Consider the following 26,359-nt stretch of genomic DNA (forward strand, 5'->3'; position numbering starts at 1 on the left):
AGAGAGAGAAGGGTGGGATTGGGGAGGGAGAGCGGGGCGAGAGAGGAGGGAGGGGAGAGAGGGGAAAGGGAGGGAGAGAGCGGGGCGAGAGAGGGGAGAGGGAGAGAGCGGGGCGAGAGAGGGGGGAGGGAGGGAGGGAGAGAGAGAGGGGAGGGAGAGAGAGAGGGGAAGGGAGGGAGAAAGAGAGAGAGAGGGGGGAAAGAAAGAGAGAGAGAGAGAGGGGAGAGAAAGAGAGAGAGAGGGGGGAGGGAGAGAGAGGGGGAGGGAGGGAGAGAGGGGGGAGGGAGGGAGAGAGGGGGGAGGGAGAGAGAGAGGGGGGAGGGAGAGAGAGGGGGGAGGGAGAGAGAGAGAGAGGGGGGAGGGAGAGAGAGGGGGAGAGAGGGGGGAGAGAGGGGGGGAGGGAGAGAGAGGGGGAAGGGAGGGAGAGAGAGAGAGGGGAGAGAGGGGGGGGAGAGAGGGGGGAGACAGGGAGAAGGGGAGGGGAGAGCGGGGGAAGGGGAGGGGGGAGAGAGGGGAGAGGGGGATAGGGGGGAGAGAAAGAGAGAGAGAGAGGGGGAGGGAGAGAGAGAGAGAGAGAGAGAGGGGGGAGGGAGAGAGAGAGAGGGGGAGGGAAAGAGAGGGGGGAGAGAGAGGGGGAGGGAAAGAGAGAGGGGGGGAGAGAGAGGGGGGAGAGAGAGAGGGGGGGAGGGAGGGGGAGAGAGGGGAGAGAGAGATGGGGGAGGGAGAGAGAGAGGGGGGAGGGGGAGGGGGGAGAGGGGGAAGGGAGAGAGGGGGGAGAGAGAAGGGTGGGATGGGGGGAGGGAGAGCGAGGGGAAAGGGAGGGAGAGAGCAGGGCGAGAGAGGGGGGAGGGAGGGGGAGGGAGGGAGAGAGAGGGGGAAGGGAGGGAGAGAGAGAGAGGGGGAAGGGAGGGAGAGAGAGAGGGGGGGAGAGAGGGGGAAGGGAGGGAGAGAAGGGGAGGGGAGAGCGGGGGAGAGAGAGGGGGGGAGAGAGAAAAAAGGGAAGGAGAGAGAGGGAGAAGGGGGGGGAGAGAGAGGGGGAAGGGAGGGAGAGAGAGAGGGGAGAGAGAGGGAGAAGGGGAGGGGAGAGCGGGGGGAGAGAGAGGGGGGGGGAGAGGGAGAAGGGGAGGGGAGAGCGGGGGAAGGGGAGGGGGGAGAGAGAGAAGGGGGGATGAGGGAGAGAGGGGGGGAGAGAGAGAGAAGGGGGGGGGGAGAAAGGGGGGGAGAGAGAGAGAGAAGGGGGGAGGGAGTAAGAGAGGGGGGGAGGGAGGAAGAGAGGGGGGGGGAGAGAGAGAGAGGGGGGGGAGAGAAGGGGGGAGGGAGGAAGAGAGGGGGGGAGAGAGAGAGAAGGGGGGAGGGAGGAAGAGAGGGGGGGAGAGAGAGAGAAGGGGGGAGGGAGGGAAAGAATATCTCACCTGAAGCAGCAGTGCGGCACAGTGAGGATGAAGAAGGGAGGAGCGGAGGTGGGTGGAGCCAGAGTCTCTAGGAACGGAGGTCGGAGGAGGACAAATATCTCACCTGAAGCACTAGCAGCAGTAACTTTGTCTTTTCTCGGTCTTGCTGCCTCAGTCACTCAGGCAGTTTCCCCTCCGCAGCGGCCGCACAGTGAGGATGAAGGGAGGAGCGGAGGTGGGTGGAGCCGGAGTCTCTAGGCACGGAGGTCGGGGAGGACGCTTTGCATGCTGGGTCCCTACTCGGACGTCACTGGTTGCTAGACGCCATTCGGCAGGCGATCTTAGCAACCAGTGTTTACTGCATGATAATAGCTGCTGCTGCGGCGTGGGGGGATCAGATCGGGGGCCCCCAGACAACTCCCCAGCAATCGCGCATGAGAAAGACGGCCCTGCCGGAGCTGGGAGGAGGGATGGCCGGCCACCATATGATTTTGCGGGACTTTAGACTGGCTCGCGGGACCGCGGGACTCCCGCCAAATTGCGGGACAGTCCCGCGGAATCCGGGACGGTTGGGAGGTATGTTTCTGTCATATTTGATCCATATGATTGAAATACTGCTGCTATTGTTTTTTGCAGATATAATAAAGTCCCATTCACTGGAACAATAGCATGATCGCTATCAAATATAGTTTTTATGAACTATATTATATAGGATCCACTCTAACAGGTTACGATGAGAGTGCATGCTTGTGAATTAGCGTGGTCGAGTAGATGAGAATCTATGTGGCTACCATGTTGCTTTGTTCACTTGGCAGTTAGAGTCTCTGCACACGGCCGTGTTATTCCGTAAGCATTCACTCCTCTTTTCTATTGTGCTTTTGAATGTATATATGTCTGTGATTGGTAGTCTTGAAGCCACTCCCCTGTAACCCCCCTTTTCTTCTCTTGCTGTAAATAAACATGAGCTCTACTCTGTGGAACACAGAGAGACCCTTCAGTTGGCATCGAATTGACTACAGCAAGCGTTTGTTTCTTTCTTCTTTCCAAACTCCATTAATTTCCATGATAACTGTCCATAATTTCAGAGGGTGCCTTGAGAATGGCCATAATTTTAAAGGGTGCCTTAACTGAAGAAAGGTTGAGACGGACTGGTCCAGGACACAGAAAGGAGGCTGCCCATAATACACTATATTGGGAAAAACATGCAAATGGGAAACATCATACCTTGGACTTTCTACAGGCAAAATATTTCACACAAGTCATATTGTAATTAAAAGTTATTAAAACATATCTTTCAATTTTAATATGTATGGTAAGGCCAAGCATTGAGCTGTAAAAAAACTTGAGCTTGTATTAAAAAAATATCTCCATCCAAAAGAAAAATCTAATTGTTCAAATTGTCTTCTGTATGTTCATCCCCACCAATGGTGCATGGTCTGCATAATCATTGTCCTTGTGCTATAGGTCAAGATGAAGGCTGTGCAATGTAGGTAATGAATTCTCTCAGGTATGATGTTCCATCTTCCAGCATCTTTTCTTTATTTACTCTAGACAAATCAAGACAATAGGTACCCTTGGGAACACAGCATGGGTTTTGATAAGCCTAGAAATCAGCCAGTCTTCTTCCTGGTTCTCCGGGATTCAGGATACGACCACCATTTTTTATGCATTCCCTGGTCTTCCATTGGGGACATTTATTTTTATATGAGGAGTTGAGGGACAGGGAACATCAGTGCACTGACATTGCTAAGCCATACAATGTATGGATTCAGTATGAGCCATCCACCAGTACAAACAAGGCAGTAGCAGCCTCCTACTGGTGCACTCTGAGTCTCCTCTCTTCCAACCACCTGGACCTGGCCACATTTATTCCATAGATACACCACTCTACAGCAGCACCACAATGCCAGTAGCTCACTCTGACAATACAAGTAATTAGGAAGGGTGGCGTTTTAGCACTACTTTAGACAACTACAGGCCCAGACTAGGACCTATAAAAAAAAATAAAAAATAAGCCCAGCATTTTAGACTGAGCAGCCCATAATTACAAATAATGACAACTATCGGTTTCTCTATGTCTTCTCACTATATTTAGCCTGTTTCAGTCACTGTTGCGGCAAACAGAGACCTGTGTGCGAGAGCCAGGTGCATGATATATGCGATATATAACCCAACAGGGGTTCTAATCCTTCTCCACTTTATCTAAAACAAAAACAAATAAGTTTTCCATTTAGTTACACTTTAACAGTCAGAGAGGTTCACGGGTTCCAAAAATATCCCAAAATGTAGAACATTTCTTATGGCACCATTTGAATAAAACAAAGCACTGTGCACTTAAATTTCCCTGGAGTTCCATTTTAAGTGGAACCCTCCATGCCCACCAGCCTGCCTCTGGCTTCCTAATCCCCCCCCCCCAAACACTCCTCCTACCACAGCATGGACATCGTTAACGTGCACTCAGCCCGGCCATGACCTCTCAACTGGAAGCTCTCCTCCCTTTTTTTTTTGCCACAACCAATATGGCTGCCTGTGGCAGCCTCTTTCTCTCCCAGGCCCATGCCACTTCTAGCCGCCTCCAGCAACATGGCCTTATGGCAATGGGTTGTCTTTCCATGCAACTTTGAGGTCACTGGAGCATAGACAGGCTGCAGCACGAGTCAACAGTGCACCATGGGATTTGTATCCCAGGGTGATGCTTCATGTGTGTATTTATGACATGTCTATGGCGCTGGCACACCACTCCATGGCCATCAATGCCATGTATGTGGTGGTGTGAGGAGCAGGGCAGGGGGGAGAGATATAACGGGGTGTCTGATCATCCATCCTTAATACATGTAGAACAGCGGCCCCAACCCACCAAGCAAATGCCCGATGTGCCCTATGACCAGCCTGGACCTAGACAACTGAACACAAAAATAAAAAGGGAGCCCTTAGCAATAAATACAGTGTACATTGGCATCTTACTAAAAAAGCAACGACGAACTGTAACTCTATCTTTGGGTAGTACAGTGACAAATTGGTTTAGCTTTGCAGTACTGTTGTCCTTGGGTTGAATTCCAGCGTGGACACTATTTCTATGGAGTTTGCACGTTCTCCTTGTGCTTGTGGTAGGCTCCTTTATAAATTGGCCCTAGTGTACAGTATGTTTGCATTTGAGATACGGATCTTAGATTGTAAGCTCCTTGAGGGCAGATGCCGCACAGCCTAGGCTTTCTGATAGTCATGCTGCAGCTCATCCCTAATTCTCATGCCGCTTGATTGGACAGTGCAGCAGGGAGAATTAGTGGAGGAACCTGATTTGGTGCAAAGGTTTATGAAACGCAAAATATCAGTAAAAATATTAAATTGAATATTAAATGTAATATTAAAGGTAATTTTAGGTCACACAAATGCAATAAATGACCCAATTTTGGTAAAATTTCAAAGATAGGTTGCGCCGAGTAAATAGATACCCAACAAATCAAACCTTAAAATTGCACGCACCCGTGAAACAGTGACAAATATTTTTTGGAGAGGAATTTTAAGTGCTTAGGTGTAAATTAAAGTAGTCAAGAGTGTGTGTGAGGCTCCCCAAAGCCACTGCCATAGTATTTACAGCAGTAGCAGGAACATGGTTAATGGGACATCTGGAGTCTTTTAGACTTAATCCTTATATCTCACCTGTCCTCTAATTAAGCTAGTGGAGTGCAGATTGCCCTCCATTAGCTTCTTTCCCAGCTAGACTAGCTGAGGCAAGTGATAGCCAGACCCGGAAGTGACATTTTACACATTGGGTCCAGGGGTTTAGTTTGAAGGGGAAATCAGCAGACTGGTGACATGGACACAACCAGATAGAGCTGAGGATGAAGGTAATGCATCCTCTTTGGAACCAAGAGGTACTGCTGAAATTATAGCTGTGGGATCCACCTGAAGACCAATCCTGCTTATCCTTGACTTCAATCTATAGGCCTAGTAATTCTCCTGACCCCCAGATCCAGCAAAGTATCAGTATCCATGGAGAGCATATCCATGGAGTGAGGGAAAGCAATCTTGGCAATAAAGAAAAATGCCTGAGCAAAGGCAAAACTGCCAATAAACCTTTAAAATAAAACCGGTGTTTCAGCCAAAACAAGTGGACATGTCCCTCAAATTGGCAGAGATATTCCCTTTTTTGCCCATTAACAGCCTATTGATATACTGAGCCCTCAGGCTCTCCTTCATGACCAGAGGTTATCGGTAGAGAGGAACCAGATTCCAGGAAATTTCGCCCAGGGATACAGTACCAGTAAGACTGAGACTCACCACAGTATTGTTCTGATATCTCTTCTGATGGCTGTAGATTAGGATCAAATACATCTACTCTTATCCTAAGGTCGACTGAGTGCCCTATCATGGCAATGTCAGGTGAAGGCAGGGTGCAATTCTTTATCCAGATGGGGAGCAGTCAAAGCTGGTCCTAGTTGACCTAGCAGGTCAATAGATTCCACTGGAGAGGAAGAGGCATTGGGGAATACAAAATGCCCCACAGGAAGGGCAGTTTTTGTAAGAAAGTAGTGGCTAGGATGGGGCCCAACTGCATAAGCCCAGCTGACATAAGATCTGGTGCAAGGGATCCAGGTGTGAGAGCATCTGAGGGAGGAAGGGCAGGTGCAATATTCAATGCAGTAGCACAGGGAAGAGAAGAGAGAGCAACTGAAGGGAGCCCCAGGGGCCAGAAGTCAGCCTGTGAGCTTAACAAATATCATGTACCTGGTAGCAAAGCCTGATATGATGAGGAAGGCCTCTTTTACACTTCTGACTCGGGGCCCCTGGTAGTGTAAACAGGAGGCACAGGAGCGCAGAGTAGCACGAGTGCCTGTAATGGCACTTTTCCACTGCAAGTACCGGCTAGTACCAGCTCGGCTCTACTCGGCCCTGCTTGGCCCGGTTTGCTTTTCTACTGCTGGTACCACATGGTATAGTGTCGGAACGGTTCGGTACGGTACGGTATAGGTTTGCTTTTTCACTAAAGTAGTACTAAAGTTAAGTGGGTGGGATAACAACGGGGTGGGTGTGATTCTCTGACCAATCAGTGGCTAGTAGTGACTGCATGCAAAGGATTGTGGGATATGGTACCAGTTTGGTACCTGTTGGAACCACAATCGAGTAGGTACTGTTTTTTCAGAGCCGTACCGTACCGTTCGGTTCCATGCAGTGGAAAAGCAAACCTATACCGTACCGTACCGAACCGTTCCGACCCTATACCATGCGGTACCAGCAGTGGAAAAGCACAAAAGCTTGCCGAACCGGTACGGTTCCATGCAGTGGAAAAGCGCCATAAGTTAAGCAGAGGAGCTGGCAGGCAGCTGGTAGTCAGCAGACTGGTACTAGCGACAGTGGTTGGGTAAGGCATGTGCTGGTAATAGACTGTAGATCAGCAGGTACAGCAGGATAGTAGGCAGGTACCAGCAGGGTAGCAGAGTCAGGCAGGCAGAGCAGATCATATGCAGAAGCACAGGCAGGAGTGTAGTCAGGGTACAAGCTGGGTCAGGAACCGATCAAAGGAACAGAAGCAAATGAAGCAGGCAGAGGCAGTGATCAGAGGACATGTCAATGCAGGCAGAGTTCAAGGAGTAGTCAGGCAAGCCAGGTCATCACCTGGAGTCAGGATACAGAATTACAGGTCTCAGGATACACAGAAGGCTGAAGACAATGCAACACTGATCCTGAGCACTAGCACAGTTTAAATAGTTTGTTTGTCCCTAACATCTGTCACGAGTGCCTGTGAGCACGCCGATGCACATGGGTACATGCACACATGAGCCCAATTCCTACTTTTACAAGAAGGAACGTAGATTAGCCTGTGAAGAAGCACAGATGTTTTCCACAGGAGCCATCTTGTCTACTGGCATGCCCTTCCTGACACCAAGTAACTCTCTACACTTGAATGCCTGTAGGGCAAACCAGCCAAGGACCCGCAAGTATGCCTTCGTCTTAAGAAATGGAGGAGTAACTTCATGCCAAAGGTTGGTCAAAGAGAGTAGCCAGTCTTATGACTATGAGCTTCACATGGAATTGTTAATCACAGTATCAATTACAGGACTAAAGAGATGTTGTCCCTCGAAGGCCAAACAAATCAGATGTTCTTTGTATGTGGCATCAGTATCCCAGAATTTTAACTACAGTGCTTTGAATATCTGATATCACAGTTATATGGGATATAAATAAAGATACTTGTATTAGCCATCACAGCTGAAGCTTAAAACTTGAGATATCTGTTCCACGTGCTCAGTTATGGAAGGGATCTAACCCAGTGGTGGGAAAATCCTTTTTGAGAGATCTATCCTATTCTGCAATGGTTTCACAGCCTGCGGTTGTAACCAGTATAGGACAGAAACTACCATGGGGAACTGGGATTTGAGCAGAGATTCCAACTACCTGTCAGTAGATTTCTTAAAGGTAAGCATGTCCTGTACCTGTTTAGTAGATTCCCTATTAAGGTGGGTCATTGGTGGATTCACAGCAGGCATAGAATACTGTTTAACAAATTCCTCTTTTAAAAGGGGACCCATTTTGCACCCCCTTAGGTGGGGACCAGGACCCTTCAGGGCTCTTCTAACCTGCATAGAGGGATACACATAGAGAATGATGTAGAACCGTATTCCAGATTAAATAAATGACCCAATTTTGGTAAAATTTTAAAGATGGGTTGCGCCGAGTAAATAGATACCCAACAAATCAAACCTTAAAATCAACAGCCTACTGATATACTGAGCCCTCGGGCTCTCCTTCATGACCAGAGGTTATCGGTAGAGAGGAACCAGATTCCAGATTGTAGAACCGGATGTAGAACCGGATTCCAGATTTCAGGCATTGGTTCCTACAGAGGATACAGAGTAGATGCAGCGAGACTGTCCCCTCTGTGTCTATGTGCAGACATGTTGCATACATGTCACTAGGCCCAGAGTGTGAGGCAAGGCCAGTTTGTACTGATGAGGATCGGATGGTGGGCAGCAAGAAAGACTGGGGATCAGAGCTCTATTTGGTGCTCTTCAAAGCTGGAGCAACAGCAGGATGGACCTTTTAAGCTAAATGGATAAAAAAAGGAAGGTGTTTCACTCTCCTACTCCATTCTCCTCTCAACGACTACCCAACACGACCCTTCGTTCCTCCTTAAATGGGAAAGGGACCTAAACACTACGTTCACAATGGACCAAAAAAACAAGATACTTTTCTTCGCCCATAAATCCTCTCTATGTAGCAAGTATCAAGAGACCTCGTACAAAATTCTGACACGGTGGTATCGTACCCCAGTAGCTCTATCCACCATCTTTCCAGGACATAACCCTTCTTGTTGGAGCTGCCGTCTTCAGGCAGGTACTCTTCTCCATATTTTCTGGGAATGCCCCAAGATTAGACCGTTCTGGCAGCAGGTACTACATATTGTACATAAACTCACTGACTACTCTTTGATAGATGACCCTGCTGCTGTTCTCAACTTGACGCCCATGTCAAGCAAGCGGTACCGCAAATCGCTGCTGAAACATTTGCTGAACGCTGCTAGGGCCTGTATACCTAGCATGTGGAAACAACAAATGCCCCCCCTTGTTTCTCACTGGTTTACCAGAGTGAATGATATACGGCAAATGGAACAGCTTACAGCAACTCTGAGGGACAAGGCGGAGGAACACGCAACACGTTGGATTCACTGGGAGCTATTTCACTTGTCCGACGATTATCTATCCTACTCTTAACCGGCATGCTGTGCCTGCGGTTGGGACAGAGCAGGCCCCCACTTTCCACTTCTCTATCTGCTTTTCTCTCCCTCCCCCCTCTCTTTTTCATTTCCTTCCCCCCTCTCTCTCACCTCAATTTCTCCCCTCCTCCCTGCTTTAGGGCATTACAATTGCCCTATCCCTCCTATTAAGTTACAAAATACAACTAGGTGTGCTCCAAACATAGGGTGGGGGGCTGGTCCGGGTCCCTCCGCACTCCGGATGGGGTTTTATGTGCCCCCTTACCGGCCAAGTGTTAGATGCCGGCGGGGATTCCTACCCCTCTCCGTTTTGGGTGGGTGACGCTGGCCCACCTCCCATACCAACTCTTGTTTACAATAATACTGCATGTGAATGGCAAAGTATTGAAGACAAGACGACAAACGAGCCCAGGTTACATTTTATGTCTATGCTTTGTGATCTTGTGTCTTCCATCAGGTTGTTATCCGTACTATGTAGCCGGACTTTCTGTCGCTATCTTCCAAATGACTTGTAGTATGGTTGTTACTTATTTGTTCATGGCATACCTTTAAATAAAGAATTAAAAAAAAAAAAAAAAGGAAGGTTGATCGCATATGTGAGATACCCCCAATCAGCGGTTCATGTCAGCACTCACTCTTTCAGTGCTAACACTTTCTGCAGTAAAACTGGCAGCAATGGCAATTTAGAAAGGTGCCCAATGGTGCAAATAGATAACTCCCAGTGCTTCATCCCAACCAGCCTTACTCACTGAGTGAGCCTTCAGAGACAAAGTCACACCAGGGGCTGTGCCACGAATCTGGACCCAGAAAGTGCTCTGCAGCTAGTGCAATCAGTACACTCTGGTCTGGAAAGTGCACACAGTGTAGAGCCCAGTGCCTGAAGATCACATTCCAGGCTAGCCCTGCTTGTCAAGTTCAGTGTGGGCCACCATAGCTAGGCTTTGGAGATACTGATTCAGATATCTGCTATATAGAGACCAGCTTAAGCAGGGACATAGTGAGTAATCTTGAACAAAGTCAATTAAAAACTAGGGGGAAAAAAAAGAGAGGAACAAAAAAACTGGTTAGGTGTTTCTCAACAGAACTGGAGGAAATCTGTCCATTCTCCTAGAACATTACCAAAAAACTAAGACTACTGGGAGTGGGAGGGGTTATTCCAGAATAGCCCACAGTTTTTCTGTTTGCCATTGTCCAATCTTTCTTTAGACGGCAACATAACCCAACAGTATATAACTTCCTGTGTCCCTCGATGGACGTGAAAAACTATATTACATGGTGGAAAGCAAACACTGCTGTGCTACTGATCGACTGAATGATTTATGTCAATGCCTATAGTTCTACTTCAAGAGCCAATGTTCAGCCACCAAAAGTTTTTTTAATTTATGGTAGTGGAGTGGTAGAATCTCTATCATGTTTTTACTGCTACCTGTGTTCCCATTGGGCACATTTCTGCCACTTCCTGTTCCTGGCAGCAGGCAAGCAGGAAGTGAGGGGAGAAGTACCCACCAGGAACATAGACCACATTAAAATACCTTTTAAGTAGAGCGGGAAATGGTTACCAGACCCAAGGTTTTTTTTTTGCTGTCTGTGCCCTCATAGGGGGGATTTGCCATTTTTGTCCTGTACTAAAAAACGGTGCCACCTTAGATAGGACGTGGTAGGACATGCTGCTGATTTACTGTACTTCCACTCCTATCACCACCCACAGGACCTGTTTAAAAACCAAAAACACAAAAAAAAACCTAAACCCCCCCCCCCCCCCCCAAAAAAAAAAAACAATATTACATTTTTTTTTTTAAACTGGCATATTTGGTGGACTACTTTGTCTTTTTTATGCCATCACTTTTCTCTGTTTCTATGTTTAAATGTATACAAAAGGAAAGCCAGAGCAACCTCCCCATATCTAAGTCTTTTGGTTTGGGGCAGTGCATGCAAAATGTCTATGGAGACCGCAGTGCATCTGCCTCAGGCGCTACAGGGACGATCCAGGGGCTCATACGTCAAAGGACTCCAACGGAATGACATTCCAGGCTTCCATGCCCATTGTAATAAAGTTTGATTATACATTTTAGTCCTCCCTGTTGAGCTCGTTATTTATCTCATGTATGAAAAACTGAAAATTGTATCAAACACTAATCGTAATTTTCCTTTCCTAACACCAATCCATGGCAGCATACGAACCTTCCCTTTTTTGATCTCGTTATTTTTACGGACAATGGGGGAGGTTGCTCTAGCTTTCCTTTTATAGATTTAAACAGACCTGTGGGTGGAGATAAGGGCGGAGCTAGATCATATGTATGCTGCCATGGATTGGCATCAGGTAAGGAAAATTATGTTAACTATTTGATATTTGAAGGTTAGAATTCTTTGGTTTTATTGCATCTTAGTGACCCCATTAACCCTTATCTCCTGTTCTGGAGTCACCAGGGGCAAAGCTCCTCAAAAGGTATAATGGGGTCACTATAAACCTAATAGTAGTTATAACCTTTCCCCAATCAACCTAAAACTTCTAATTTATCCAATCAATCAAAGATGTATAAAAATTGCAAAAAAAAAGTTCTTTCAATTTTTAATTCTGTTTTTGTCATGGAATACAAGGTGAGAGATGAGATAGTCTCTCCGTGAAAAACGCTTTCCGCACTGGGAACAGGCATACGGGCATTCCCCAGTGTGTGTCCTCTCATGTAATACAAGTGTCCCCTTCTGGGCAAAACATTTGCTGCACTCAGAACATGAATATGGTTTCTCCCCTGTGTGAACCTTCTCATGTCTGATAAGAGTTGACTTCTGAGTAAACCGTTCACCACATTGAGAGCACGAATAGGGCTTCACCCCAGTGTGAGTTCTCTGGTGTGCAAACAGATTCCCTGTCCGGTTAAACTTTTTGCCACATTCTGAGCAGGAAAACGGCTTCTCTGACGTGTGGGTCCTCTCGTGGATGACAAGGTACGAGCGTTCTGTAAATGACATCCCACATTCCAAACAAGAATATGGCCTCTGGCCACTGTGGACTTTCTTGTGTCTATTAAGAGCTGAGATCCGTGAAAAACATTTCCCACACTCGGAGCAGGAATATGGCTTTTCCCCTGTGTGAATTTTCAGGTGCCTGACAAGTTGGTCTTTCCATGAAAAACATTTGCCGCATTCAGGGCAAGAATACGGTTTCTCCATTGTGTGCGTTTTCTTATGTGAGATGAGGGTTTCTCTCTCTGTAAAACATTCACCGCAGTCAGGACAGGAGAGCCGATTCACGATTGGATGGGTCGTCTGATGTCGAACAAGCTGGACCTTCCAAGCAAAACATTTTCCACATTCGGAGCAGGAGAAGGGCTTCTCTCCCGAGTGAGTCCTCTGATGAGAAATAAGATTTCCCTTTCTGTTAAAACGTTTCCCACATACGGAACAGGAATAGGCCTTCCCCTCCGTGCGAGTTGGTTTTGATGAGGTACGTTCTCCTTTCTTGGTAAAACACTTGCCAGGCTTAGAACTCTGGAAGGGTTCTCTTCCTCCACGAGGTGTACGATTGGTGATGGAACGGGAGTGTTTAGGAAAACTGAGGGCAAGTTTAGCGGGATCACTTGATGGACCTTTGCTAAGAAGTGCTTGATGGACATTTGGGGTAACGGGGTCTTCGTCTGAAGAACTAGAGATAACATCATCTTCTATGTCATCATCTTCTATGTCATCATCAAACACCATGGGACACTTTCTGTACGTTCTATATCGTCCATCTGGTGAAAAAAAAAAACACAAACACCATTAACGCTGGACAGTTAAACATGGATAAGACCTTTTGCCTTGGGACAACAGGACCAGGAATGAAGGGAGCGCTTGCTACTAGGATAGGAATACACACTAAATACCAATGACCCAACAAGTTCTAACTCTTCCTCATTTTCCTCGTGTCCTCTCTAGAGGGATTTCTCATCACTCTCTGTCCTGGCAGGAATGGGGCACACACTGCCAATACAAATCTGTTTGAAAATATGAAAAAGAGACGGATATCGGCATAGGCCCTAAGGGCACACCTCATGAGAAATTATGCATACAGACTTGGGTCAGAGAGGTTGAATCTCCACCATTTCTGGAACCTCTACGAAATTCTCTTACATGAAGGACTGGGAAGCTGACTTTGACTTCGACCAGGACTTAGAATCTTGGCATAGCTGCTTTTTCTGGTCTTATAAGGGCATACTGTATTTTTTACTGATTGAGGCTAATATAAAGGTTATAAAGATGGTAGTTGGTTCCCATTAGTCTGTGAAATCTTTACCCCAGTGTTTTGCCTTTTTGTTACAGAAGATGCTAAATACCAGGTACTATGTTTCATATATGGTAGGAATGCCCCAGACTCTGGGGCTTTTGGAACAGAGTTTTTGACCTACTTTGATGGCTCACTGGATTCAATCTTCCACAATCCCCATGGGTGGCTCTTTTGTATGCACCACTGGAGAAGGTATACCAGATAGACATTACGCCTCCTGTGCAAGACTATGGTGGTCTACTACAAGATCTTACTACAAATCCATATCCTGGCTCCAGATACAAAAGCACCACACCTTGCTGCGCTTTCAGGAATAGGGGAGTCCCAACACCAAACTAAAGAAAGCACAAAAAAGAAAGGGCCCAGCTCATTCCCTTCAAAATCATTTTTTAATTAAAAAAAAGAAAAAGAACATGCATCTACTTACAAATGATACAACAGACAAAACTCAGGAAAATGCAGTTGCACAGTCCACTCAGCGTGCTTCTGGGACTTTTTTCTCCTCCTGGCCATTTAGGAAGCAGTTCCTGAGACCCATTTCCCGAAAGGAGAAGCCATGCCATTGGCCGAGGAGAAGGAGACGCAGGAGACCGAGCGAAGGGGAATCTGCCACCGCTGCTGCCGACTGCCCTCCACATGTCCAGGGTGAGTGGGCCTGCGACCGGTGTGCGGGGTGGTGTGGTTCGGGGGGGGGGGGGTATGGCGTGGTCCGTCTGCCCCCCCGGCCAATGGAGCACCAGCCACCACTGGCTTGTATAATAACCCTAGTCTATCATTTTTCTTCTGCTGTACCGCAGTTCAAGCAACAGGGGAAAGGTAAGAACTCTGACCCAATCAGTGCCCTACTACTTTGCAAAGTTCTGCCAGTCAATCACTACGAGTATGCATACACAAGGGGAAAGGGGAGGGATGACTTCATCATTGTCCAATCAGCAGCCTGAGGACAGACCCATGACCAAGCTGTACTGCTTAAAGCTCGATTCACACCTATGCATGTTGCTTTTGAGGGTTTCTGTAGTGCTCTCCACTGGTCTTTATCGCGATTAGCGGTTTTTATGCGTTTTTTGGGGGGGGGGGGGGGATTTGTAAATTTTTTTGTTGGGCAGATTTAAAAAACGCAATAAAAATGCACTACATGCTTTTCTGGACAAGAAAATGCCCCCAATGGAGTTGGGACTGTATAGGCGACCGTGCACCGAAAAAGACAAACAGTATTGTCATAAAATATAACGTTTATTGTATACACAGTAAAAATATTTTACAATCAATAAAGACATACAGAATAAAATCTACATAAATATCACGGCTCATTGAACATGGTCCTTGGAAATGGGAGATGGCAAGTGGGGTATGTATGGCTGGAATAACCCTTCTTCTGGGGAGTCAAGCACATGCAAGGATGCTTTTTTCTCTTTCATCCTTGCTCCAGCCTATACTATCCCAGGCTTCAGCCTTGCATCCTTAAAACTTGTTCGGGGGTATTTTTTACCTGGTTTTTAATACTTACGGCTCTTCGGTCCACATGGGTATATAAAGTGGTATATATGCATAGATTATATGCTTCATGTATGTTTTCCCATGAGATAATTCTTGCAATATACATTTATATACTATAACTTTGAACCTATATAGGTAAATCTACACTGTTTAAGTGCTTGACCGCCGAAGAAGGGTTATTACCCGAAACCCGTCAGATCTTCCAGCCATACATACCCCACTTGCCATCTCTCATTTCCAAGGACCATGTTCCATGAGCCGTGATATATATGTAGATTTTATTCTGTATGTCTTTGTTGATTGTAAAGTATTTTTACCGTGTATACAATAAACGTTATAGTTTTTGACAATACTGTTTGTCTTTTTCGGTGCACGGTCGCCTATACAGTCCCAACTCCATTGGGGGCATTTTCTTCTCTATATATTGGGGACGATGGCCACTGGCACCTAGGTACTAAGTGATGGAATACTATACAATTACATGCTTTTCTGCAGCTTCACCACCAAAATCTATTGAACCAAAAAAGTTAAAAAAAAAAAAAAAAAGCACAGTTTTGTGTAAAAAAAGAACAAAAGTCCATTACCCTTCCCAAAAACACAGGGGTACAAATGCATTGATGTGAACGTGTTCCATAGGAACCTATGTTAATAAAATATGTCCTGAATTTCTGCAAAAAACATGAGAAAACGCATTGATGTGAATGGAGCCTTAAGGAGAAATATGGAGTTATATACCTCCATACTCACTGTAACGGACCCGCCGACCCACGCTGTGTTTGTGGACTTACATCAGTATACGGCTTCCTTGCAGTCATGAACATATATACCAGATTTTCCCAGCCGCCCTCATACAAAGCTAGCCAACAACTTAGCTTGTACTAGAATCACTCTTTATTAAACAGTCACACAGAATTTATATACAGCATGGGCCTCCCCCTCCTGATTATATTATCACACACAGGTTGGGGTTGCCTGATTACATTATCATATGCAGATTAAATTGTATACAGAAACAGAATTAACCTGAACTAATTATCTGGCCATCTGGACAGAACAAATAACATTTAACAATGGGACAGGCAGACTTAACACAATCCAAATTCCACCTCAATAGACAGACAATAGGACAAGACTGCCAATGACAGTCTGTCCGTCTCCTACATTAAAGTACATGGAATACACATCTACGTATTGCTATGAATATTTAGGAGTCAGACTTCATGGCATCAGGCTAGAGGTCTCACAGTGTAAAGTGGGATTAAACCTTCATATTTCTTGAGAGATATTGCTGACAAATATTACTGTCCCACTAGAAGCAATCCAAACCATTAAGTATCTGTCTTTCACTCCCAGTGACGTTGAGTACCGTCACACTCACCTCTATGCTGCAGCTGTCCCATGTTGGATCGAAGACCAAGAACGGAGCGATCACCTGTCAGTCATCACTCTATGCTCTTCTCCTCCATTGCTCATTAGAGCACTGAGCTGGGGAAGTGGTGGGCACAGCTGGCTCTCTGAGGCTGAGAGGCAGAACCAGCTGTCTATTAGGCAGCTGAGTTGATCCCAACAATCTTGTCGGGATCCTTCCAGAATCTGGACCGGCTCTGCCTTGTCAGCTGATAGTGGGCAATAGCCCATCATCAGCTGCCTCAGGGTCAAAGGAGAACAAAAGTGCACTCCTGTGACCCACAAGCGAAATATGGCCAAAAAAGGCTTCAGCCATACTTCTCTTTTACCTGTACTGGAGGACCTGGGTGTGCTGTCTTGTAGGGGTGTATCAATCATAAAACAAGCAAAAAATTACTACCTGTGCCTATCTCTGTAGGAATTTTCTTCTTACACAGCTCATCCCCTTTCACATATAGGTCTTCTGCTTCTTCTTTCACTTCAATTTTAATCAGATTTTCATCCTAAATAAAAATAAAAAAACAGTAGCAATAAATTATTTTAACTAAAGTAAAAGTTATCTGTAGGGCTCATTAACCACTTCAGCCCCGGAAGGTTCTACCCCCTTAATGAATAGGCCATTTTTTGTGATTCGGCACTGCGTTGCTTTAACTGACAATTGCGCGGTCGTGCGATGCTGTACCCAAATACAATTGAGGTCCTTTTTTTCCCCACAAATAGAGCTTTCTTTTGGGGGTGTTTGATCACCTCTGCGGTTTTTCGTTTTTGCGCTATAAACAAAAAAAAAAAAACTACAATTCTGGAAAAAAAACATAATATTTTTCACATTCTGCTATAAAACATTCCCCCCCAAAAAAATTTAAAAATCAAAACGTTTCATCATGAAAGGGCAATTTGTTTTCTGCTACATATTTTTGGTAAAAAAATTGCAATAAGTGTATTTTGATTGGTTTGCGCAAAAGTTACCACACCTACAAACTATGGGATAGATTTATGTAATTTTTATTTATTTATTTATTTATTTACTAGTAATGGTGGTGATCTGCGATTTTTACCGGGACTGCGACATTGCGGCGGACAGATCAGACCCCTAACTGACATTTTTGACACTTTTGGGGGGACCAGTGACATTACTACAGTAATCAGTGCTAAAAATATGCACTGTTACTGTAATAATGACACTGGCTTGATTTTTCGTTTTTGCGCTATAAACAAAAAAAAAGAGCTTCAATTTGAAAAAAAAAACAATATTTTCTACTTTCTGCTATAAAACATTCCCAATAAATAAAATAAATACTTTTTTTTACCATTTTAGGCCAATTTGTATTCTGCTACATATTTTTGGTAAACAAAAATATTAATTGGTTTGCGCAAAAGTTATAGCGTTTACAAACTACGGGATAGATTTATGGACTTTTTATTTATTTTTTTAGTAATGGCGGCGATCAGCGATTTTTTTTTTCGGGACTGCGACATTGCGGTGGACAAAACTGACACTAAGTGACACTTTTTGGGGACCAGTGACATTAATACAGTGATCAGTGCTAAATAATATGCACTGTTACTGTATAAATGACAATGGCAGGGAAGAGGATAACACTGGGGGTGATCAAGGGGTTAAATGTGTTCCCTAGATGTGCTTACTAACTGGGGGAGGGTGGATTGAACAGAGGCAGAGAGAGATTGGTGATTCAGCTTAGCTTAGCTGAATTACACGATCTTTCCCTGCCTCTCTGACAGGAGAGCCGTCTTGCGCTCGCCCCCCCAGCACCCTCCGCGCGACCGACGTACAGCTCCGTCGGTTCGCGCAGGAGAGCCAGCCTGCCGCAGTAAAACTGCGGTGGGCAGTCGGGGACCGGTTAATCAAGAACTCAATGATGTTGCTTTTGCTTGGAATCCATTATTTACTTCCAATGAAAAAGAAGAGTTACTATAGAAGAAGAGTTAGTCTACCAACATGTGAAATTTAAACAACCTACTTGTAAGTTAACAAAAAAGTTATGTCCACGTTTGCATTGCTTTCGGTACCTCCTAAAAATAATTTGCAGTCAACACTGCCACCAGATCGGAGTCTATATTCATACAGTATATCCGTGATTATTTCATTCACCCCACTGAATATTCAGATTCATCACTTTATCTACCTGATCCTCCAGAGGGATCTCCTGATGTTCCTGTGTGGAGTCCCGGGAATACAGGGGACGGGGACATCTCTCTGGGGGATTTCTGTTACTGGATCCATCTGTAGGAAACAAAAATCTACCTGTATGTTAGTGCGACACCAACTGGATGTATTGATGAGAAATCTACAGAACTAAACAGCTGATGAAAAGTGTCCTCCAAATGAATTTTTTATCTCACCTGTGCTTATCTCTAGAAGAATTTCCTCCTCTTTAATTATCATATGTTCTTCTTCCTCCTCCTCTGATTTTACGTCACTTTGATCATCTCTGGTGTCTCCGGAGTCTGTGAATAAAGATGAGAGTGAAGCCCCCTGTACTGAGATGTATGAGAGACCCCAGAGAGTGTGTGTGGGGGGGAGACTGGTTACACAATGACATGACGTGAGGAGGAGAGCCGGAGTCTAATAGAGGCTGATGGCTCCTGACTCCCCCACTGGGCACATACTGTCCCCCCATTACTGTCTACTGACAGAGGAGGGGGGAGAAGAAGAGATTGTTGTAGTGACTGAACAAGGAGAATCTGGGGCTCTTCTCTGGATTTAGAGTGCATTCACACCTGAGGGACGAAACACGTTTGTCACCAAAGTATTTTATGTACCTTTCTTTTGGCACTGAGCCAAATGTGTTTTTGCAGGTTTTTGTGGGGTTCCATTAGGTGCCATCAAACAAAATATAAGAGATTGTTGTAGTGACTGAACAAGGAGAATCTGGGGCTCTTCTTTGGATTTAGACTGCATTCACACCTGAGGGACGCAACGCGTTTGGCACCAAAGTATCTTATGTACCTTTCTTTTGGCTCTGAGCCAAATGTGTTTTTGCAGGTTTTTGTGGGGTTCCATTAGGTGGCATCAAAAAATAAGAGATTGTTGTAGTGACTGAACAAGGAGAATCTGGGGCTTTTCTTTGGATTTAGAGTGCATTCACACCTGAGGGACGTAACGCGTTTGGCACCAAAGTATCTTATGTACCTTTCTTTTGGCACTGAGCCAAATGTGTTTTTGCAGGTTTTTGTGGGGTTCCATTAGGTGCCATCAAACAAAATATAAGAGATTGTTGTAGTGACTGAACAAGAAGAATCTGGGGCTCTTCTTTGGATTTAGACTGCATTCACACCTGAGGGACGCAACGCGTTTGGCACCAAAGTATCTTATGTACCTTTCTTTTGGCTCTGAGCCAAATGTGTTTTTGCAGGTTTTTGTGGAGTTTCATTAGGTGGCATCAAAAAATAAGAGATTGTTGTAGTGACTGAACAAGGAGAATCTGGGGCTCTTCTCTGGATTGAGACTGCGTTCACACCTGCAGGACGCAACACGTTTGGCACCAAAGTATCTTATCTACCTTTCTTTTGGCACTGAGCCAAATGTGTTTTTGCAGGTTTTTGTGGGGTTCCAGTAGGTGCCATCAAACAAAATATAAGAGATTTTTGTAGTGACTGAACAAGGAGAATCTAGGACTTCTCTCTGGATTTACTGTTTATTCCTCACCTGTGCTGATCTCTGGAGGGATCTCCTCCTCCTTAAATGGATCTTCATCACTCACATCTTCTTCATCTTCAACTTTAACAATATTTAGGCCTCCATCCTGGATAACACACAGTTCTTTGCAACATTATATGTGTAACAACTTAAAATCTAAATATAATAATATAATGAGTTTAATAAAGTATCACTAAAGGCAAAAAAAAAAGATTCATTCTCTATTCATCCTCGTCGAAAGTTATCCTAAATTTAGAATTGTCCCCAGAACAGTTATAAAGGGGAAATTTTCCAATGAAGACACTAGTTCTAGTGACAACCAAGAATTTCCTCACTTTGAAGAAATTTTTTCTCACTTCCTTTTTTGGCCTATGAGACAGGAAGTGAAGGGAAATCTCCCAAATGGTAACAGACAGAAAAATAAACTGGCAGGTTATAACCCTCCCTTACTCAATCCAAAATAAAAAAAGGTTTTGCATTTAGTTCTAATTCCCATCTACCTGATCCTCCTGAGGGATCTCCTGATCTTCCTGTGTGGAGTCCCGGGAATACAGAGGACGGGGACATCTCTCTGGGGGATTTCTGTTACTGGATCCATCTGTAGGAAACACACACACTGACTGAATACATTGTTTCTATGTCTTTATATCAGAGGATGAGTGTATCTAGGGGGATCCTCAATACAAGAAATTAAAGTCTCCTCTTACCCGGTGATGTGAGGGGTGGCCGCTTCTCCATCATGGCATCCTTCTAAATACTCGCACTTCTCTTTGTGATTTGCATATGGGCTGCTTATTAAAGCTCACACTGCAACAGAAATAAATACAATTTAACCACTCCTGGACGGCCCACCGTGTATTTACGACGCTACTTTGACATTAAATACCGCGGTTACGGCAGCAGATAGCTTCCATAACCCTGGTATTTTTTACACGGTGGGCGGTCCGCTTTGACATAAAAGTGGTCCAAGTGGCTTTGCCACGGAATTGCTTTTATGGGCGGCTTCCCGTTCATTTTCCCCGCTTACCGGAGCTGTTGGTAGCGGGGAAAACTATCCAATCCCCTGTGCGGATGGGCAGGAAGTCAAGTTAGGGCAAGATGGTCCCCACTCAACTCTATGGCCTTGGAGGACTGGAGAGACATCAAACGTTGCTTCCGCCCAACAGCCCTCAAGGGCTAATTTTTTATTTATTTATTTTCTAAATTATATATATATATATATATATATATATATATATATATATATATATACTGTATATATATATATATATGTATATATATATATATATATATTTTTTTTTTTATTGCTTTTAAGTGTAAATATAAGATCTGAGGAATTTTTGACTCCAGATCTCACATTAAAGAGGACCTGTCATGCTTATATCAATGAATGTAATAGAAATACTTTGTACATACGGTAATACATTGTACATTCCTTGTAAAAGGAATAAAAGTGATCAAAATAAAAAAACACATATGGACCGTTCGTCTGTTTTTCATCCGTCTGTTGATGGATGAAAAGCGGACATCAATGCATTGTTATGGAAAAATGGGTGGAAATGGATACTCATCCATTTACATCCGTTTTCATCAACATCCGTTTTTTGAATGGATGAAAGCCCTATTTTTCATCCATTAAAAAAAACAGATTGGACGAAAAACAGATGAAAATAGATGAAAACAGATGACATGAAAAACGGATGACAATGGATGAAAAACGAATGAGAAGAGATGAAAAACTGATGAGAAGAGATGAAAAATGGATGACAACGGATGAAAAACAGATGAGATGAAAAATGTATGACCACGGATGAAAATGGATGACAACAGATGAAAATGGATGACAACGGATGAAAATGGATGACAACGAATGAAAAACGAATGACAACAGATGAAAATGGATGACTACGGATAAAAAACTGATGACAATGGATGAAAATAGATGACAACAGATGAAAACTGACGACAACGGATGAAAAACTGATGACAACGGATGAAAAACTGATGACAACGGATGAAAACAGATGAGATGAAAAATGGATGACAACGGATGAAAAACGGATGACAACGGATGAAAATGGAGGACAACGGATGAAAAACGTATGACAATGGATGAAAAATGGATGACAACGGATGAAAAATGAATGACAACGGATGAAAAACAAATGAAAAACGGAAGAAAACGGATAAAAAACAGATGAAAACGGATGAAAAACAGATGAGATGAAAAATGGATAACAACGGAAGAAAACAAATGAAAAACAGATGAAAACAGATGAAAATGGATGAAAACGAATGAAAAACAGATGAAAACGGATGACAACGGATGAAAAACAGATGACAACGGATGAAAAACAGATGAAAAACGGATGAAAACTAATTAAAAACGGATGAAAAACAGATGAAAAATGGATGTGAAACTGATGTTGACTAAAAAAAACTGATGACAAAAATATGTAGCTGAACTGATGAAATGAACGGTGTATGTGTAAAAGGGGCCAAAAGGATTTCCAAAACAATTACATTGAAGACATGCCATGGATGATAACTGTCATAGTTATCGGTGTGATTCTGTCACCTCTTGATCAAACTGTTAAGCCATCAAATGGCTGGTGTCATTTCTGGTCATATCTCACCATGGCAACTGCAGATCAAACAGAAGCTAAGATGGCAGCTTCTTTGGCTGCAAAGGACAGGTAGGTTTAGTTCCCCTTTAGGGGCCCATTCAGGGTCAAAGTCAAATCAAATCTAATGATAGGCGGCCTGCAATGCAATAGAGGAGGTTTTATACTCAGCTCTCCACCAGCCCATGTCTTCTACCTCCCCTCCAGAGCTGTAGCCTCTCTCTTCAATATCTGTGCCTGCATTGTGGCTTCATCTTCTAACCTCCATGTCACTACAAAGCCCAGCAGTCATGTAGAGGTGAGGGGATTATCCCCAGTCCCATCATCCTCAGTGCCATCATGCTCAGTGCCATCACCCCTAGCGTTTTTGCCCCATTGCCATTAACCCGAGTGCCATAACCCCCAGTGTATTTACTTCAGTGTCTTCACTCCAGTATCATCATCCCCAGGGTCTTCACCCCAAGTGTCTTCACCCCAAGTACTATTACTCCCAGTGTCTTTACCCCTAGTACTATTACTCCCAGTGTCTTCACCCCTAGTGCTATTACTCCCAGTGTCTTCACCCCTAGTGCTATTACTCCCAGTGTCTTCACCCCTAGTACTATTACTCCCAGTGTCTTTACCCCTAGTACTATTACTCCCAGTGTCTTTACCCCTAGTACTATTACTCCCAGTGTCTTCACCCCTAGTGCTATTACTCCCAGTGTCTTCACCCCTAGTGCTATTACCCCTAGTATCTTCACTCTAGTATCATCATCCCCAGTGTCTTGACTTCAGTGTTGCCATCCCCAGTGCCATCACCCCTAGTGCCATCACCTTCAGTGTCATCTTCTCCAGTGCCATTGCCCCTAGTGTCATCATATCCAGTGTCATCATCTCCAGTGCCATCACCCCTAGTGCCATCATTACCAGTGTCTTCGACCCCAGTGCCATCACCCCTAGTGTCATCACCTTCAGTGTCATCACCCCCAGTGTCATCATCTCCAGTGCCAAAACCCCCGTATCATCATCTCCAGTGCCATCACCCCCAGTGTCATCATCTCCAGTGTCATCACCCCAAGTGTCATCATCTCCAGTGCCATCACCCCAAGTGTCATAATCTCCAGTGCCATTACCCCTAGTGCCATCACCTCCAGTGTCATCTTCTCCAGTGCCATTACCCCTAGTGTCATCATATCCAGTGCCATCACCACCAGTGCCATCATCACCAGTGTCTTCACCCCTAGTGTCATCACTCCCAGTGTCATCGTCTCCAGTGCCATCACCCCCACTGTCATCATACCCAGTGTCATCAACCCTAGTGCCATCATTACCAGTTCCTTCACCCCCAGTGCCATCGTCACCAATGTCTTCACCCCCAGTGTCATTATCCCTAGTGTCATCACCCCCAGTGTCATCATCTCCAGTGTCATCACCCCTAGTGCAAACACCCCTAGTGCCATCACCCCCAGTGTCCTCATCTCCAGTGCCATCACCTCCAGTGTCCTCATCTCCAGTGTCATCACCCCTAGTGCCATCACTCCCAGTGTCATCATCTCCAGTGTCATCATCTCCAGTGTCATCACTCCCAGGGTCATCACCCCCAGTGTCCTCATCTCCAGTGTCATCACCCCTAGTGCCATCACTCCCAGTGTCATCATCTCCAGTGTCATCATCTCCAGTGTCATCACCCCTAGTGCCATCACTCCCAGTGTCATCATCTCCAGTGCCATCAATCCCAGTGCCATCATCTCCAGTGTCATCATCTCCAGTGTCATCACCCCCAGTGTCATCATCTCCAGTGTCCTCATCTCCAGTGTCCTCATCTCCAGTGTCATCACCCCTAGTGCCATCACTCCCAGTGTCATCATCTCCAGTGTCATCATCTCCAGTGTTCTCATCTCCAGGTGCATCACCCCTAGTGCCATCACTCCCAGTGTCATCATCTCCAGTGCCATCACTCCCAGTGTCATCATCTCCAGTGCCATCATCTCCAGTGTCATCACTCCCAGTGTCATCATCTCCAGTGCCATCATCTCCAGTGTCATCACCCCCAGTGTCATCATCTCCAGTGTCATCATCTCCAGTGTCATCACCCCCAGTGTCATCATCTCCAGTGTCATCACCCCCAGTGTCATCACCCCAGTGTCATCACTCCCAGTGTCATCATCTCCAATGCCATCACCCCCAGTGTCATCATCTCCAGTGCCATCACCCCCACTGTCATCATACCTAGTGTCATCACCCCTAGTGCCATCATTACCAGTTCCTTCACCCCCAGTGCCATCGTCACCAATGTCTTCACCCCCAGTGTCATTATCCCTAGTGTCATCACCCCCAGTGCCATCACCCCCAGTGTCATCATCTCCAGTGTCATCACCCCTAGTGCAAACACCCCTAGTGCCATCACCCCCAGTGTCCTCATCTCCAGTGCCATCACCTCCAGTGTCCTCATCTCCAGTGTCATCACCCCTAGTGCCATCACTCCTAGTGCCATCACTCCCAGTGTCATCATCTCCAGTGTCATCATCTCCAGTGTCATCACTCCCAGTGTCATCACCCCCAGTGTCCTCATCTCCAGTGTCATCACCCCTAGTGCCATCACTCCCAGTGTCATCATCTCCAGTGTCATCATCTCCAGTGTCATCACCCCTAGTGCCATCACTCCCAGTGTCATCATCTCCAGTGCCATCACTCCCAGTGTCATCATCTCCAGTGTCCTCATCTCCAGTGTCATCACCCCTAGTGCCATCACTCCCAGTGTCATCATCTACAGTGCCATCACTCCCAGTGTCATCATCTCCAGTGCCATCATCTCCAGTGTCATCATCTCCAGTGTCATCATCTCCAGTGTCATCACCCCTAGTGCCATCACTCCCAGTGTCATCATCTCCAGTGTCATCATCTCCAGTGTCCTCATCTCCAGTGTCCTCACCCCTAGTGCCATCACTCCCAGTGTCATCATCTCCAGTGCCATCACTCCCAGTGTCATCATCTCCAGTGCCATCATCTCCAGTGTCATCACCCCCAGTGTCATCACCCCAGTGTCATCATCTCCAGTGTCATCACCCCAGTGTCATCACTCCCAGTGTCATCATCTCCAATGCCATCACCCCCAGTGTCACCACCCCCAGTGTCATCATCTCCAGTGCCATCACCCCCACTGTCATCATACCCAGTGTCATCACCCCTAGTGCCATCATTACCAGTTCCTTCACCCCCAGTGCCATCGTCACCAATGTCTTCACCCCCAGTGTCATTATCCCTAGTGTCATCACCCCCAGTGCCATCACCCCCAGTGTCATCACCCCTAGTGCAAACACCCCTAGTGTCATCACCCCCAGTGTCCTCATCTCCAGTGCCATCACCTCCAGTGTCCTCATCTCCAGTGTCATCACTCCTAGTGCCATCACTCCCAGTGTCATCATCTCCAGTGTCATCATCTCCAGTGTCATCACTCCCAGTGTCATCACCCCCAGTGTCCTCATCTCCAGTGTCATCACCCCTAGTGCCATCACTCTCAGTGTCATCATCTCCAGTGTCATCATCTCCAGTGTCCTCATCTCCAGTGTCATCACCCCTAGTGCCATCACTCCCAGTGTCATCATCTCCAGTGCCTTCACTCCCAGTGTCATCATCTCCAGTGTCCTCATCTCCAGTGTCATCACCCCTAGTGCCATCACTCCTAGTGTCATCATCTCCAGTGCCATCACTCCCAGTGTCATCATCTCCAGTGCCATCATCTCCAGTGTCATCATCTCCAGTGTCATCACCCCCAGTGTCATCATCTCCAGTGTCATCATCTCCAGTGTCCTCATCTCCAGT

At 45.7% G+C, this 26,359-nt stretch overlaps 1 protein-coding gene across 1 annotated transcript in view; it reads right to left on the reverse strand.

Moving 5' to 3' along the window:
- Positions 1-11,661: 11,661 nt before the first annotated feature.
- Positions 11,662-26,359, reverse strand: part of LOC309564357 (uncharacterized protein) — a 1,447,080-nt gene continuing 1,432,382 nt past the window's right edge. The window contains exons 19-22 of the mRNA XM_082268984.1: positions 18,635-18,739; positions 18,418-18,515; positions 16,674-16,776; positions 11,662-12,836 (exon numbers count right to left, since the gene is read on the reverse strand). Coding sequence (XP_082125110.1) covers positions 11,668-12,836; positions 16,674-16,776; positions 18,418-18,515; positions 18,635-18,739 — 1,475 coding nt within the window. The 3' untranslated portion in view covers positions 11,662-11,667. The remainder of the gene's footprint in view (positions 12,837-16,673; positions 16,777-18,417; positions 18,516-18,634; positions 18,740-26,359) is intronic.

Source organism: Pelophylax lessonae, assembly GCF_965119305.1.
Source record: "Pelophylax lessonae genome assembly, chromosome: 9".
Classification (NCBI taxonomy): domain Eukaryota; kingdom Metazoa; phylum Chordata; class Amphibia; order Anura; family Ranidae; genus Pelophylax; species Pelophylax lessonae.